Source organism: Prionailurus viverrinus, chromosome B2, assembly GCF_022837055.1.
Source record: "Prionailurus viverrinus isolate Anna chromosome B2, UM_Priviv_1.0, whole genome shotgun sequence".
NCBI lineage: Eukaryota > Metazoa > Chordata > Mammalia > Carnivora > Felidae > Prionailurus > Prionailurus viverrinus.
In genome coordinates, this window is record NC_062565.1 from 77,121,315 (window position 1) to 77,138,814 (window position 17,500).

At 36.0% G+C, this 17,500-nt stretch overlaps 1 protein-coding gene across 6 annotated transcripts in view; it reads right to left on the minus strand.

The window, feature by feature from the left end:
* The window catches only part of SNX14 (sorting nexin 14), a 77,956-nt gene that overhangs the window by 57,616 nt on the left and 2,840 nt on the right, over positions 1–17,500 (minus strand). For all 6 annotated transcript variants that reach the window (XM_047858274.1, XM_047858276.1, XM_047858273.1 and 3 more), the window contains exon 2: positions 1,264–1,384. In XM_047858274.1, coding sequence (XP_047714230.1) covers positions 1,264–1,384 — 121 coding nt within the window. The remainder of the gene's footprint in view (positions 1–1,263; positions 1,385–17,500) is intronic.

The window sequence follows — 17,500 nt, forward strand, 5'->3', positions numbered from 1 at the left end:
CTCTACTGAAAAAATGTAAGAAAAAAACTATTTTTTATTTCTCTAAAACCTTAACTTCAATTAGGAGAAAGAGAAGTAATGTTCCTGACAAAATATGGGGCATCACTGGGGGCGTTTGGGTGGCTCAGTCAGTTAAGCGTCCCATTCTTGGTTTCAGCTCAGGTTATGATCTCATGATCATGGGATCAAGCCTCGTGTCAAGCTCCATACTGAGCATGGGGAGCCTGCTTGAGATTACCTTTCTGACCCTCCCCCACTCGTGCACACATGTGCACATGCTGTCTTTTTCTCTCAAAATAAATAATCATTCAAATATGAGGCACCCCCTTCCTCTGTGTTTTTTTCTTAGTAGAAATACCAACAAATCTAAAAAGAGGGACTGAATTAACTTGAAGAATTATTAAGCGAGACTTCAAGATATCTACACACTAGTGACTTTGCCTACTCGACATAGATTCAGTACACTACCACCCTAATGAAATTTCAGATATACAAATTATTTTGGTTAAGCAAACTTCCTAATTATTTGTCTCTTTTTATGGAGCAAAAAGACATTTAGGAAATTAACAGGGTTAGATCATTTAATCCAGAATTCCCTAATTGTGTCTGTGCCTCAGAATCACCTGGAAAGCTTTTAACAAATACTGACTATGAGGTCCTAACCAAGAACTATTCCACCAAAATCTGGGGGGAAGGCCTAGGAATCTCTATTTTAAAGATTACTCAGGTGATTCTACTATACAACCAATCTGGGAACCTCTGTCTTAATTTATTGTCTTCATGGTTAATATGCAGTTAGAGGACACTCTAAAATTATGGATCTCAGGGCACCTGGGTTGCTCAGTAGGTTAAGTGTCCAACTTCAGCTCAGGTCATGATCTCACATTCATGAGTTCGTGAACTGTGCTGACAGCTCAGAGCTTGAAGCCTGCTTTAGTTTCTGTGTCTCCCTCTCTCTCTGCCCCTCTCCTGCTCACACTCTCTCACACTCTCAAAAATAAATAACATTAAAAAATAAAATAAAATTATGGATCTCAACTTTTTGAAAATTTTGTATTTTCTTTTCATAGCTCCCTGTAGAACTATATACCTTCAAAAATATACACATAAATTTCATTTTGAATATGTTCTTATGTCTTCCACTATTAAATAATAGCAGATGGATTTTTTAAATCACTGCTTTAACATGCTTTCAATAATAATATTAAACAGCACAGATAATACATGCTGACTCTTTCAAAAATAAGAACACAAAAATTTTACCTTGGGTTTGTATTTTATTGTGAAGAATATATTTGGTAAGAGAGAATCTGGTCCCAATGAGCAATAGAAGGTAACAACTCCAGCAACAAATGACCAGAAGATCATTAAGACATGAAGATACCTTAGAAATAAATGAAAATAATTATTACAACCAAACAAAAGTATAAAATTTAAGTTATTCCTTCAATGATTCAACAAGTATTTATTAAGCACCTACCATATCAGACTGAAGACAGATCTCCAATTGTCATGTCTCTGATATATTTATTTAACTCTAAGGATCACAGAATGCATGCTATCAAATGTACATTTCATTTAAAGTATATGAAAGTATAAATTTTCAGTATTTTGTAATTTGGTACCTAGGTTTGACTAGTCTATATTTTTCCAAAAGACCCTCCAATAATATTGGTAGTATTAATACACCATCAAAATTCTGATTATTTTTCATTAAATCAAAAAAAACTTGACTAATATTTTGTGCTACCCAGTACTACACTCTAGGGAGACAACTGGGAACAGCACTGCCATGATCTTTACATGCATGGAAAACATGATCTAGTAGATGTAACAGGTAAGTAAATGAGCACAATACAGTGTGATCATGTGTTCTATATTATGACAAGAGAAAGCATACATGATATGGGAACACCTCAGGCAGAATATATAACCCAAATTTAAAAGGACAAAAGAGCTTTTTTCAAAGAAAGCAGTATTTATGGAAAAGCTTAAAAGAGTGAGTAGCAGAAACCCAACAGAAAAGAATAGGGTAGAGAAATGAGGGACTTGGAAAGAGACAGGGGAATTTAAACTTGGGAAAACCACATGAACTAAGATTTGAGCATAGCTCCAAGGACAAAGTGGCTTTAAGATGAATCTTAAAACAAAAGAAAACAAAACAAAACAAAACAAAACAAAACAAAACAGGGGTGTCTGGGTGGCTCTCAGTTTAGAGTCCCACTTCAGCTCAGGTCATGATCTCATGGTTCATGACTTCAAGCCCCATATCAGGCTTGCCGCTGTCAGCACAGAGTCCTCTTAGGATCCTCCGTCCCCCTCTCTCTCTGCCCCTCCCCTGCTCATGCTCTCTGTGTCTCAAAAATAAACATTAAAAAAAAAAAAAAAAAGAAACAGAAGCCAGATGATATGGAGTCATAAAATAAGGCATCTTAACATGTCTCAATACAGGCAGTCCTCATATTGCACAGTCCTGATATGCACAAATTTTTGTTAGCACAATTTTGTGAAACACCAGTCCCCCAACAACACAGTTCAAATCCCAATTACCACATTATGTCTATTAATTGATAACTGTATAAGGTACAAACTGTGGTGCTAGTTCTTCAGTCCACAAATCACTATGTAGTGGTGAGAGGAGAATGAAGCCAGGCCACAGAAAGAGAAAAAGGGAAGTGAAGAAAGTATTGGTTGCATTTTAAATTCCGGTTCTACGTGTCTCTGAAGCCTAGCTACTACAACTCCAGTTCTTTCTGCACTTACAAAAACTTCCAAGGATTCCACTCTTTGTCAAACCTAGTGTGAGTTTAGTTTCTGTCATCTACCACAAGTAATATCTAGGAGACAATGAAGAGTTTTAAGAAGATTTTAGGAATTTGCAAAGTTTTACAAAGGAGAGTGGTATCACTAGACTCTATAATCAAAAAACCACTCTGGCTGCAGTATAGAGATAGCAGCCTAAACTGGAAACATGCAGGCTAATTAGAAAGCTGCAGTAATCCACAGGAATAAAAGGATAGCCAATACAGAGATAAAAAGTTGATTGTTCTGCAACACCTAAGAGGAAGAATTAAGAGGACTGAGTTGTTGATTATGTGAGCTGAAGGAATAGGTAAAAAAATCAGTTCTCTTTGGACATGCTAAATTTCAAGTGTCTTAAAACATGGCAAGCCGAGATGCTTCACGAGCAGTTAAATATTGGGTAGTTTAAATCTCTGCAGAGAATATGGGCTAAGGAAAAGATTTTGGGGATTATCACATAAAGGTCACTGAAGTCATGGGAATAAATGAAATGACCAAAGGAAAAGCTACAGAATGAAAAAAGAAGAGAGACGTTTAAGAAATAAGCAGAGCCAGATAAATTTATAAAGGAATTAGAAGAGCTGGGAAGAAAACCAAGGATCAAGTCATAAAAGCTGTCAAGGCAAAAAAAATCAATCAATCAATCAACAGGGACAAAGTAGTTAACATGATCAAATATTTGTAAAATTAAGTAAAAGACAGTTTAGCAACTGAGAAGTTTTAGCAACAAAAAAAGGCACTGATGAACAGGCAAAAGCAATCTTAGTAGAATGGCAAAGGACCACAGTGGATTACAGAGTGAAATGGAAGTAAAAAAGTAAAGTTGGTAAATGTGGTGAAATCACTTTTCAAAGGAACGACGGGCTAAGGTGGTGGCTGGAGGAAGATAATGAGTGAAAATGTTTAGTAAAACCTAATCATATTTAAATGTTGACAGGATAGCAGAAGAAAAGAGGAAAAAAGGAAGGAGAGAAGAACTAATTGAATAACATCCTAGTGAAGACAGCAGTAGTTGGGATTCAGAGCCTAAATAGAATAGTAATAAGAGGGGGAGATATCTCTTCCCAAATACCAGAGGGAAAGAACAGATGGATGGGAATGCATTTAAACCTGTCAATTCAGTAGTGAGGATTAAAATATAGTGGCCTTCAAGTGAAATAGGAGATGCTCAGAGAAAAGGCAAAGGTTGCAAGATAAGTTCTAGCAGATTGGGGAAGTTCTGAAACAGCTGCTCAGGAAAAGTAAAGAAAAGGGTATTCTGAGGAACTGCTGGACAATACTGAAGTTGAAGAGTTAAATTTACAGATTTGGGACTTTCTCTTAGCATTCAGTGACCAAGATATAAACACTAAAAAAGCAAGCAGCATCATTGATCCAAGATTTGAATTTTGTCAGGTGAGTGCATAGAAAGGAGTTAAGGATTCTGGTAAGAGAGTGGTTGAAGTGATGAACCATGGATTCTAAGCTAGACCAACTCTAAACTGCATAGGAAAGCAACAACAGAAGTGAAATAACAGGTAGGAAGAAAACAAAGGAGTCAGGGGGCTGAGAAGTCAAGGAGCAGGTACAATGTGACTGACTGAAAGAAGTAGACAATGGTCAGCAAGAAGGATACTTGTTTTTTAAGATTTTGGAGGTAAAGCTCTTTCTGGTGATAATAAGGGCCAGTGTATGTTGATCCAAGTGGAAGGCTGAAAAGGAATCATCTCAAGATAGACTATTTGGTTGGTTATTCACACAAGCACTGAAGTCACCTAGAATGATGATAAGATTTAAAATGGAGAGAAAGTTTATAACCCACAAATCAAAGTCATCTATAAACGAACACAAATGACCTGGAGATTGATATCAATGAGAAAACAGACAAATGGCATATGTTTCAAAGGAGTAAGAGACTTCTGCTTCCTTGTCAGAATGATTGGTACCAGACTTACCTTCAAACCATAAACAACTATAAAATAGGACAAAACATATGCAGTAACTTTCAGGCACTGGACAACAGGTAGTAGAGGATTGTAATCTGATTGTAACCAAGCACACAATTGAGTTCCACATCCATCCCAGTTCTCTGACTGGGAACAATGTCCCAAGTACAGTATGGAATACAAAAGATTACAGAAGACCTAGGAGCTCAGAACTGGGAAATATACAGCACCAAGTAGTAAGAAGTGAAGACGGATGATTAGAGGGTGCTTACCTATTAACAGACAGTGACCAAGTAAATATAAAAGCTCTGAAACAAAGACTCAGCCACCAAACCAAATGAATTGCCTGGTCTTAATGTTGGCTGCAGAACAAAATAAAAACCCCTTAAACTTGTATGGTGCCTTTCAGTCTGGCCCCAGTTCACCTTTCTACTCTTACAGCTTCCCATTCCTTTTTTTTTTTTTTTTAAGGTTTATTTATTTTTGAGAGAGAGTGAGTTTGTGTATGTGAACGAGCAGGGGAAGGGCAGAGAGAGAGGGAGACAGAGGACCCAAAGCGGGCTCTGTGCTGACAGTGGAGACCCCAATGCGGGGCTCAAATTCGTGAACAGTGAGATCATGACCTGAGCTGAAGTCGGACGCTTAATGAACTGAGCCACTCAGGTGCCCCCCCCCTTTTTTTAAAGTAATCTCTACACCCAACATGGAACTTGAACTCACAGCCCTGAGATCAAGACTCACATGCTCTACTGACTGAGCCAGCCAGGCACCCCTCTTCCCATTCCTTTATCCAAAGCTTCACTCTAACCAAAATAGCATACCTGACATCAAGCTTTAAAAAAACAAAAAACAAAAAAAACCCTATGCTTGGAAACTAACCCAAATTATAGAGATATTTCTAAATTTTTTTTAAGTTTATTTATTTTTGAGAGACAGAGACAGAGAGACAGAGAGATAGAGAGATGGAGGGGAGGGGCAGAAAGAGAGGGAGACACAGATCCAAAGCAGGCTCCAGGCTCTGAGCTGTCAGGGCAGAGCCCAATGCAGGGCTCAAACTCATGAACTGTGAGACCATGACCTGAACTGAAGTTGGACACTTAACCCACTGAGCCACCCAAGGCACCCCTTAGAGGTATTTCAAAGAGGAAATTATGAAATTCTTGTCCACAGCTGCTTACCAAAAATCATTTTGACCAAGACAGACATGACTCAGAATTCAGAATTTTTAGGTTTTGAACAGTACATATTTCATATATAATTTAACACCTCCAGTGAGATCTAATGCAATACTCCATAACCACATATTAATACCTCTGCAGCGGGGCGCCTGGGTGGCGCAGTCGGTTAGGCGTCCGACTTCAGCCAGGTCACGATCTCGCGGTCCGTGAGTTCGAGCCCCGCGTCGGGCTCTGGGCTGATGGCTCAGAGCCTGGAGCCTGTTTCAGATTCTGTGTCTCCCTCTCTCTCTGCCCCTCCCCCGTTCATGCTCTGTCTCTCTCTGTCCCAAAAATAAATAAAAAACATTGAAAAAAAAAATTAAAAAAAAAAATACCTCTGCAGCAAAATATATGAACTATAAGAAATAAGTAAATCAGAAATAAATACTATAAATAGTCTCATGTCTATTCAGGTCAGGTTTTGTCATCAAATGTAATTGGTGTCAGTCAAATCTAGGAGAAAAGTTACTTCTTCAGAGCCTTCTGATTTCAAAATTACAGATTAGGAATTATAGACCCGTACTCAGACTGAAAGACAATGTATGGACTATAACTAAGGCAAGCAATAACTATGGTATTATTTAAGAAAAAAATCTGTATCTTTACTTTTATTTTTTTGAGAAAGAGAGAGCATGAGCAGGGGAGAGGCAGAGAGAGAGAGGGAGACAGAGGATCCCAAGCGGGCTCTGCGCCAACAGCAGCAGGCCTGTTCAGGAACTCGAACTCACAAACTGAGAGATCATGACCAGAGCCAAAGTCAGACACTCAGCCAATTGAGCCACCCAGGTGTCCCCAAAATCTGTATCTTTAAATGCATTACCGCTGTGGTTCTCAACGAAGAGTGTTTTGTCCTCCAGGGGACATTTGGCAGTATATTTCTGATAGTCACAACTGTGGGGAGAGGGGAAAGGAAAGTACACTATTGACATCAAATGGCTAGAGGCCAACGCTCCGGCTAAATATCCTACAATGCACATGCCAGTCCCCCAACAACAAAAAATTATCTAACCCAAATTATCAAAAGTGCTCAGGTTGAGAAATCCTGCACTAATCAGAGACAAATGTTAAAACCAACAAGCTAAACACTCAGAAAGTTGGGGAAAAATCAGGATCCAAACACAGAAAAAGGAAGAAAATAATAAAGAAAGGAATCAAAATCAACAGACAACAATGACGAGAAAAATAACAAAATACAAGCTAGGTTTTTGAAAAATTAATAAAATAAGTAAACCTCTAACTGGAAACTAGTGGAGATTACTAGGGCACCTTGTAACTTAAAATAGTGATAATTACGGGTTCCTGGGTGGCTCAGTTGGTTAAGCATCCAACTTCAGCTCAGGTCATGATCTCACAGTTGGTGAGTTCAGGCCCCACTTCGAGCTCTGGGGTGACAGTTCAAAGCCTGGAGCCTGCTTCAGAATCTGTGTGTGTGTGTGTGTGTGTGTGTGTGTGTGTGTGTGTGTCTCTGCCCCTCCCCCACTCGTTCTGATTGTCTCTTTCTCAAAAATAAACATTAAAAAAGATTTTTAATTGATAATTAAATTAAAAGAGTAAGTATTTATCCTACTTTTCCAATTTGAGCTGTACTAAATTGTAACTAAATAAACCTAACAGATGAAGTAAAGCAATTCTAGACGGAAAAAAAAAAAAAGAATTCAAATTTTAAAATATACACAGAATAAAAAATATGAGAAAATCATCATGTTGCAACCTATAATGAAGTAACTCATCATGTTGCAACCTATAATGAAGTAACTCATTCAGGGAATAAGTGATAAAAACCCAAAGAGAAGGTTTGTTGGGCAAAGTATTAGCTGTCACTACCCAATTCCACAAAAAGTGAGGCAACTCCATCTGATGTGGAATTATCCTCTCAGGTGGCATAAGATGTACATAACATCACGAAAGCATTCTGCACACACACACAAAAAATCTAAATATGATTGAACTTATAAATCTAACACCTTGTCTCCAAAAAAAAAAATTGCAGGTGAAGACATAAAACAAAAATCAAAACAAAAAAACAAACCAAGACACCACGAGGAAACTATTAGCAAAAGTGAAAAAATGACCCAGTTTCTTCAACAAGTCAATGGTGGGGAGAGGAGAAAGAAGTAGGTAATGAACAGTGTTCTATATCCAGGTTGACAAACTATGGCATGTGGGCCAAATGCCACCCACCTTGGTATGGCTCTCAAGCTAAGAGAAGTTTTTACATTTTTTTAAAGGTTCTTAAAAAAAAATGAATATGGGACAGAGACCTGATGCAGCCCAAAAGTCTAAAATATTTACTATCTGACACTTTATAGAAAAACTGTGCCAACTCTTGTTTTAAATTATAAGAGATTTATAAAAGCTTAAGAGATGTAGATGTAGATCTACAATGAGTGGATCTATTTTAGATCCTGATTTGTATAGTATACTATAAATTTTTATACAATTAGGAAAATTTGATTACAGACTTGTTATTAGATATTAACCACTATTAATTTTTTAAGGTTATGGTTTTGTGTGGAAGTGATTTTTTAAATGGGGAAAGTTCAGATTTTTTTTCTAAAAATGCAAGATATTGCTGGTTATTGAACCTGTGTGATGAGTGCTTGGAAGTTCCTTGGACTCTCTTTTCTTTCTATGTATGCTTGGAAACTTTCAAAACCAAAGTCAATAAAAAAGACAGTTTTAGCAAGACCAAAAAATAAAAGAAAAAGAGAAAATACAAAATATATAAAGTATAGAATAAAAAAGAAATAATCACAGGTAAAACTGAAAAGAAAAATGAAACTATGAATAATTATGTTCATAACCTGGATAACCTGCAGGACATAAATTTCTAGAAAAAGACAAAAATGCTAGAAATTATTACGTGAAGAACTAGGTAACTTATACAGACCAATTATCATTACAGAAATTAAAACAGTAATCAGAGATCTGGCTGAAGGAAAAAAAAAAAAAAGGTCCTGACCCAAATGGTTTTATCAAACTTTAATGAGATAATCCCTATCCTATACAGATGGCTTCAGGAAAGAAAAAATTAGAAAAAGCTGGTAATTTAGAAGGATTAATATCATTTTAATTCCCAAATCAGATAAAGACAATATAAGATGAACATTAGGTCTATTTTAATTTATGAAGTATTAAGTAAAATATTAACTAAAACTAGCAGTGTATCATAATGAATAATAATACATCATAAGAAGGGCATGTTTTTAAATAGCTCATTACCTTTAAATCTATATCATCACAGACTAAAGGAGAAAAAAAAAAATCTAAACAGTGATGCCTCTTGACCTAACCACTAGTTTACACACAACAGAGAGGGAAAGGAATATACCCAACAACACTACAGGGATATAAACAACAAAAGCTAGACTATAAAAAACTCCAAAAACATATGGCCCAGTTTCTTAAACAAATAAATTGCAAGGTTAAAACAAAGTAGGCTGTATGTGAAGGGGAGGTAGCTTTCAGATCAAAAGATCATACTTGGATCTTGATTTGACTAACTGTAAAAAGTTGTTTACAAATAAGATTCATTATGGATAGAGTAACAGACAAAAACATGGTAAAGTATGTGAAAATATAGTAAAATATTAATAATGGTAAAATCTAGGCAGTACATAACTGGTCATTTATTGTAAATTCCAACATTGCTGTATGCTTAAAGTTTTTTTTTTTCATAAAATGTTGGAGGGAAATTCTAACAAATTCAGGGAAATCTGAACATTTAGTGGATATTTGATGACGTTAAGAAACTTTTTTTTAATGTGATGTGGTATTGTGGTTATGTAAGAAAAAAGGACTCTTGTCTATTAGAGATACATACTGAAATGTTTAATGTTTATAAATAAAATATGTGGGATTTGCTTTAAAATAAATGTGGGGGGAGATATTTGACTTCGAGCTCATAATTTTTTAAGCTGGGTGACAATGGTTTCTAAGAGGCTTCATTATATAATTCTATTTTTACTTATATATGTTTAAAATTATCCATAATAAGATTTTTAAAATGAAAAAAAAAAGGCGATTAAAAAGAGCAGCGGTACTTAAGTAGCTCAGTTGGTTGGGTGACTGATTTAGGCTCAGGTCGTCATCTCAGGGTCCTAAGATGGAAATGGAGCTCCCACTCCACGTCAGGCTCAGAGCTGGGTGTGAAGCCTGTCAGCCTGCTTGAGATTCTCTCTCCCTCTTCCTCTGTCCCTCTCCCACTCATACTAGCTCTCTCTCTCTCTCTCTCTCTCTCTCTCAAAAATGAAAAAAAAAAAAAAAAAGACATTAAGAGCAGATCTAAATGTAGAGATTATTGATGTTCATGGATGAAAACTTTAAAAACAGTAAAGATATCAATTCCATCCATATTAAGTTACAAATTGAGTAACACTGTGGTGGCATTAAATATGACTGCAAATTCTCTGACACTCTTCACATAAAAAAGCAGGAGTTTAGGGGCACCTGGTTGGCTTGGTCTGTAGAGCATGCAGCTCTTGATTTCACAGTTATGAGTTCAAACCCCACATTGGACATGGAACCTCCTTTAAAAAAAAAAAGCAGGAGTTTAATTTCTTTCCCCTTAAATAGGGGTTAGCCTTAATAATTCACCTCAACTAAAAGAATGGGGCAGAGATGCAACTACCTAACTTCCAAAGGTAGGTCATAAAATGGATATGGCTTCTGACAAGGTCTCTTTCTCAGGATGCTTACTTTTGTAAGCCAGCACCATGATGGGGAAAAAAGCCACATGTAAAGGTTGTATATACAAGTTCTGGGCTGTAGTCCCACCAAGATCACACTCAACGATAAGCATCAACTGTCACACATGTGAATGAATAAGCCAACAAATTACTATTCTAGCCACTTGCCTTCATATACCTAGCTGATGCACAGTGAACACAGACCAACTCCTGTCCAAATTACAGTTCTGTAAGCAAATTAGATGTTGTTGTTGATTTAAACCACAAATTTGAGGGATGGTTTATGTGACAATACATAAACAAAACAGAAACTACATTCAAAATTCCAGCTCAATCTTTTGAGAAATTTGACATATTCATTCTAAAATGAATAGGGAAAATAAAGGTTTAAAAAGAGCTGTGCCAACTTTGGGAAAGAAGGGCCAAGAGTGAGAATTTGTCCTAGCAAATATAAAACCACACTGTAAAACTTAACAGTATTGTTTAAAAAAAGAAAAGGAAAGAAAAGAAAATCTGTTACTGTTATAGGAAGAGAAAAATAAAAGAAACAGAACTTGGAGTGAAAGATCTATGAAGTTTGGTAACAAAATACATGACACTCTAGAGTCTATCTGTCTGGGTTAAAATCCTGGATATGACACAATGCAAATTACATACCCTCTCTGACTTGTCTGGTCCTCTATAAAATGTGGCAATTAGTAATACCTAATCATAATGTTATTACGATGATTAAATAAGATCAAAAAAGTGCTTAGAATAGCCTGTCACATACTAAGTTAAGTGTATGTAAGCCAGTTGTGGTAATTTAAAAAGTAATAAAGAACTATCAATGAAGTAAAAAGACAACCTATGGAATGCAAAAAAAATTTGCTACCCATATATCTGATGAGATTAATATCTAAAATAAATAAAGAATTCAGGGGCACCTTGGGTAGCTCAGTCGGTTGAGCGGCCGACTTTGGCTCAGGTCATGATCTCACCGTTCATGGGTTCAAGCCCCACATCCGGCTCTGTGCTGACAGCTCAGAGCCTGGAGCCTGCTTCAGATTCTGTGTCTCCCTCTCTCTCTGCACCTCCCCCACTCATACTCTCTTTCTCTCTCAAAAAATAAACACTAAAAAAAAAAAAAAATTCATACAACTCAATAGCAAAACAACAAATAACCCAATTAAAAAAGTGCAGAGGACCTGTTGCATGTCAAAACTCTGTAGAAATCATATAGCCAGTAAAGTGATACTAGCTCAGTGCTTCAAGATGACTGTCCATGTTTATAACCTTGATAAAGTGTAGACTTTGTATAACAAATGCCTGAGAGCTCTCCCTCCTAACTTTGTTACCCAAATGTGGCCTTAGATGGTTTTCAACTGTTACGTATTTTCTCTCTGATGTGGAAGTTGAAAGGTCTTTTCTGGCACCAACAGGCAAAACCACTAAACACGGAAAACCTGACTCTTTATCAGCAATGTTGTCAGAGAAAGATCATAAAGGGGGGGAAATAGGAAAGTGAATAAAGAAAACACCACTTCAAATGAAGCTGGGAGGTCAGAAAGGGGATCTCTCACAGCCTACCACTCATTAATTGCAGACCCCAACATGAAGAGAAATACCTCGCACTGCCAACAGGAAGAAGCCTACCTTACTACTCCAACAAGGGGGAGAAAGTTTCCATGTACAGCAAGCCCAGCCAGTGAGGATATACCACAACTCTATCAATGCAATCCCTACCAAAATAACCCCAACATTCTTCACAGAGCTAGAACAAACAATTCTAAAATTTGTATGGAACCAGAAAAGACCCCAAACAGCCAGAGTAGTGTTAAAAAAGAAAATCACAGCTGGAGGCATCACAATTCAACACTTCAAGTTGTATTACAAAGCTGTAATCATCAAGACAGTATGGTACTGGCACAAAAACAGACAGATCAATGGAACAGAATAGAGAACCCAGAAATTGACCCACAAATGTATGGTCAACTCATTTTTGACAAAGCAGGAAAGATTATCCAATGGGCAAAAGACAGTCTCTTCAACAAATGGTGTTGGGAAAACTGGACAGAAACATGCAGAAGAATGAACCTGGACAACTTTCTTACACCATACACAAAAATAAACTCAAAATAGATGAAAGACCTAAATGTAAGACAGGAAACCATCAAAATCCTAGAGGAGAAAACAGGCAATAACCTCTTTGACTTCAGCTGTAGCAACTTCTTACTAGACATGTCTCCAGAGGGAAGGAAAACAAAAGCAAAAAATGAAGTATTGGGACCGCATCAAGATAAAAAGCTTCTGCACAGCGAAGGAAACAATCAACAAACTAAAAGGCAGCCTACAGAATGGGAGAAGACATTTGCAAATAACATATCAGATAAAAAGTTAGTATCCAAAATCTGTAAGGAACTTACTAAACTCAACCCCCAAAAAACAAATAATCCTGTGAAGAAATGGACAGAAGACATGAACACACATTTCCAAAGAAGACATCCAGATGGCCAACTGACACATGAAAAAATGCTCAATATCACTCATCATCAGGGAAATACAAATCAAAAACACAATAAGATACCACCTCATATCTGTCAGAATGGCTACAATTAACAACTCAGGCAACAACAGGTGTTGGCCAAGATGCAGAAAAAGAGGAACCCTTTTGCACTGCTGCTGGGAATGCAAACCAATGCAAACTGGGAGAGGTGCAGCCACTCTAGAAAACAATATGGAGGTTGCTCAAAAAATTTACAACCACTTTAAAAACCATTCAAAAATGAAAAACCATTAAAAATACAAAAATTCTGATTCAAAGGGGCACATACACCCCAAAGTTTATGGCAACACTATCAACAATAGCCAAATTATGGAAAGAGCCCAAATGTCCACTGACTGATGAATGGATAAAGAAGATGTGGTACATACATACAACGGAATATTATGCAGTGATCAAAAAGAACAAAATCTTGCTATTTGCAACAACGTGGGTGGAACTAGAGTGTATTATGCTAAGTGAATTAAGTCAAAGAAAGATATGTATCATATGACTTCACTCAAATGTGGGATTTAAGAAACAAAACAGATGAACATAAGGGAAAAAAAGGAAAAAGAAGTTAAAAAGAGAGACGGAGGCAAACCATAAGAGACTCAAATACAGAGTTATGGTCATTAAGGAGGGCACCTTTTGGGATGAGTAGTGGGTGTTATATTTAAGTGATGAATCACTAAATTCTACTACTGAAATCATTATTACACTATATGCTAACTACCTTGGATTTAAACAAAACTTAAAAATTAAAAATAGTAAAACATTTGTATATTTTTTCAAAAAAAAAAAAAAAAAAAAACAACATATGCCACCACTCAAGTTCTTCCAATTGACTTTTACTCAAAGAAGCCCCTGCCATCTTCTCCTTTTCTCTATTAACATTCCTCTCGTTTGATTTTCAGACTTGTCTTTGCTTTCCCATAGCAATTGCAATTGTTCTGCTATTCCTGAATAAACCCATTTTGCTGGTAAAAAAATAATTAATTAATTAGTTAATAAATAATAATGCAAGAGAACCTAAACAGACATTTCTCCAAAGAAGTTATAAGAAATACCAACAGGTGCATGAAATGATTCTCAATATCACTACTCATCAGGGAAATGAAAATTAAAATCACAATGAGATATCCCCTCACACCTGTTAGAATGGCCATCATCACAAAAAGGAACTACTGGGACCACATCAAAATAAAAAGCTTCTGCACAGCGAAGGAAACAATCAGCAAAACTAAAAGGCAACTGACAGAATGGGAGAAGATATTTCCAAATGACATATCAGATAAAGGGTTGGTATCTGAAATCTCTAAGGAACTTATCAAAGTCAACACCCCAAAAAAAAAATAATCCAGTGAAGAAATGGGCAGAAGACATGAATAGACACTTCTCCAAGGAAGACATCCAGATGGCCAACCAACACATGAAAAAATGCTCAACATTTTTCATCACCAGGGAAATACAAATCAAAACCACAATGAGATACCACCTCACACCTATCAGAACGGCTAACATTAACAACTCAGGCAACAACAGATGTTGGTGAGGATGCAGAGAAAGAGTTTGCATTGCTGGTGGGAATGCAAGGTGGTGCAGCCACTCTGGAAAACAGTGTGGAGGTTCCTCAAAAAATTAAAAATAGAACTACCGTATAACCCAGCAATTGCACTACTAGGTATTTATCCAAGGGATACAGCTATGCTGTTTCAAAGGGACACATGCACCCCAATGTTTATAGCAGCACTATCAACAATAGCCAAAGTATGGAAAGAGCCCAAATGTCCGTTGATGGATGAATGGATAAAGAAGATGTGGTGTACATATATACAATGGAGTATTACTTGGCAATCAAAAAGAATGAAATCTTGCCATGTGCAACTATGTGGATGGAACTAGAAGGTATTATGGTAAGTGAAATTAGAGGAAGACAAATATCATATGGCTTCACTCATATGAGGACTTTAAGATACAAAACAGATGAACATAGTAAAGGGAAGCAAAATAATATAAAAACAGAGAAGGGGACAAAACATAAGAGACTGTTAAATGTGGAGAACAAACAGAAGGTTACTGGAGGGGTTGGGGCGGGGGATGGGCTAAACGGGTAAAGGGCATTAAGGAATCTACTCCTGAAATCATTGTTGCACTATATGTTAACTAATTTGGAGGTAAATTAAAAAAATAAAATTTAAAAAAAAGAAAGAATGGCCATCATCAAAAAAACAAGAGATAACAAATGTTAGTGAAGATGTGGAGAAAAGGAAACGAGGGTTTGGTGTACTGTTGGTGGGAATGTAAATGGATACAGCCACTATGAAAAACAGTTTGGAGGATTTTAAAAAAATTAATACAACTGTTTTATAATTCAGCAACTCCACTTCTGAGAATATACCCAAAGGAAACAAAAACACTAACTTAAAAAGATATCTGCACTTGCATGTTCACAGTTAAATTTTTACAACAGTCAAGATATGGAAACAACCTAAGTGTGCATCAATGGATGAATAGACAAAGAAGCTGTGGTATATATACACAAAAAGAATATTATTCAACCATAAGAAATGAAGAAATCCTACCATTTGGGATAATATGGATGGACCTTAAAGGTATTATGCTAAGCAAAATAAGTCAAATAGAGAAAGAAAAATAGGGTATGATCTCACTTATATGTAAAATCATAAGGAAAAAAACCTCATACAATAAGACATCAGACTGTGGTTACAAGAGGTGGAGCATAGGGGACAGGAAACTGGAGGGAGCTGGTCAAAAGGTACAAACTTTCAGGAATAAGATAAATAAGTACTAGGGATGTAATGTACACCATGATGACTATAGCTAACAATTAAACTACAATTAACTAAAACTACAACGACCTACTAGTATACATTCACTAAAATGACTAAACTAAATCCACAGACAGTATCAGACAGAACAGTCAAATGTTTTTGGCAGGAGTGAAAATTAGTATAACTACTTTGTAAAACTATCTGGCAGTATCTACTTAAGTCAAACAAACCCATACACTATAACTAAGCATTTCCATTCATGGGCATATACCCAAAATAAATAAGTCTACCAAAATAAATATATATGAGAATATTCATAGCATTAATAATAGCCAAAAACTATAAACAAGTCAAACGCCCTTCAACAGAAGAATGGATAAACAAAGTGTCATATTCCCAGTGGAATACTGCACAATAACAAAAGAGACTGAAGTACTGATATACACAACAGTATGGATAAATCTCAAACACAGAGTGAGAGAAAGAAACCAGATACAAGAGGACCACATAATTACATTCATATGAAATTCAAAAACAAGCAAAACTGATCCATGGTGACTGAGGTTACTCACAAAGGTGTCTGCTGGCATGCTAGAATAAATGAGATAAAAATAACTGCTAACATTTAATAAGAGTATGTTCTATATGCTGAGCACCAATTTAAACACTTTCCATGTATTAACCACTTAGTCATCAAAATAATCATATAATGTAGGTACTAGTATTATCCCTATTTTACAGATAAGAGGACTGTGACAGGTAAAAGTTAGATCACTTATCCAAAGTCACATAACTGATTAATGGAGGAGTCAGAATCAAATTCTTACAGTCACGCTTAGGTTCAAAACTTTCACACACAACCATAAATTGCCTCAATAATTAATGAAAACTCTTAATACAATACCTGGGCCAAATAAAACACTCACAAAGTGTCAGTTAGCTATTACTACTATTACCATTATTATTAGTAGCATTAACTTAAAATATTCCTTAGTATAACACTCAAATACTCAATACTATGATTGCTAATTATATCTATGCTCCTACTTTTCCCTAACACTACCATAAAGGTGATATCACAAATAAATTGAAATATATAAAGTATGTTACTCTATTCCTCCCACAAATCACTTACAATAGCCAAAAGTTATATCTATTTATCTCTCCACAGATAACATTCATAGCCTTAATTGCTATCAAAAGAAAAATTTATATACTAAACAATACTTTGAATACTTTCAAGGCTATAAGAGAAAAAGTTAATTTTGAAAAAGAGTATTATTCTAAGTTTTACCACATAGAGGTAAAGCTCCAAATCTACATACTAACCACTAAAGATTTTAAACTGAAAATTTCTTTTTAAGTTATTTCTATAAACTAACTGGTGAAATACCTGTGTAAAAATCACTTTTTGAAGGTATGCATTAAGTATATCTTCTCATTTCTTCTAATTCCATCATTACGCCCCTGGTATTTTTTATATTTTACATACACACACACATTTTTTTTTTTTAATTTCTGAATAGATGTGCCTGGTATTCCCCACTCCTAG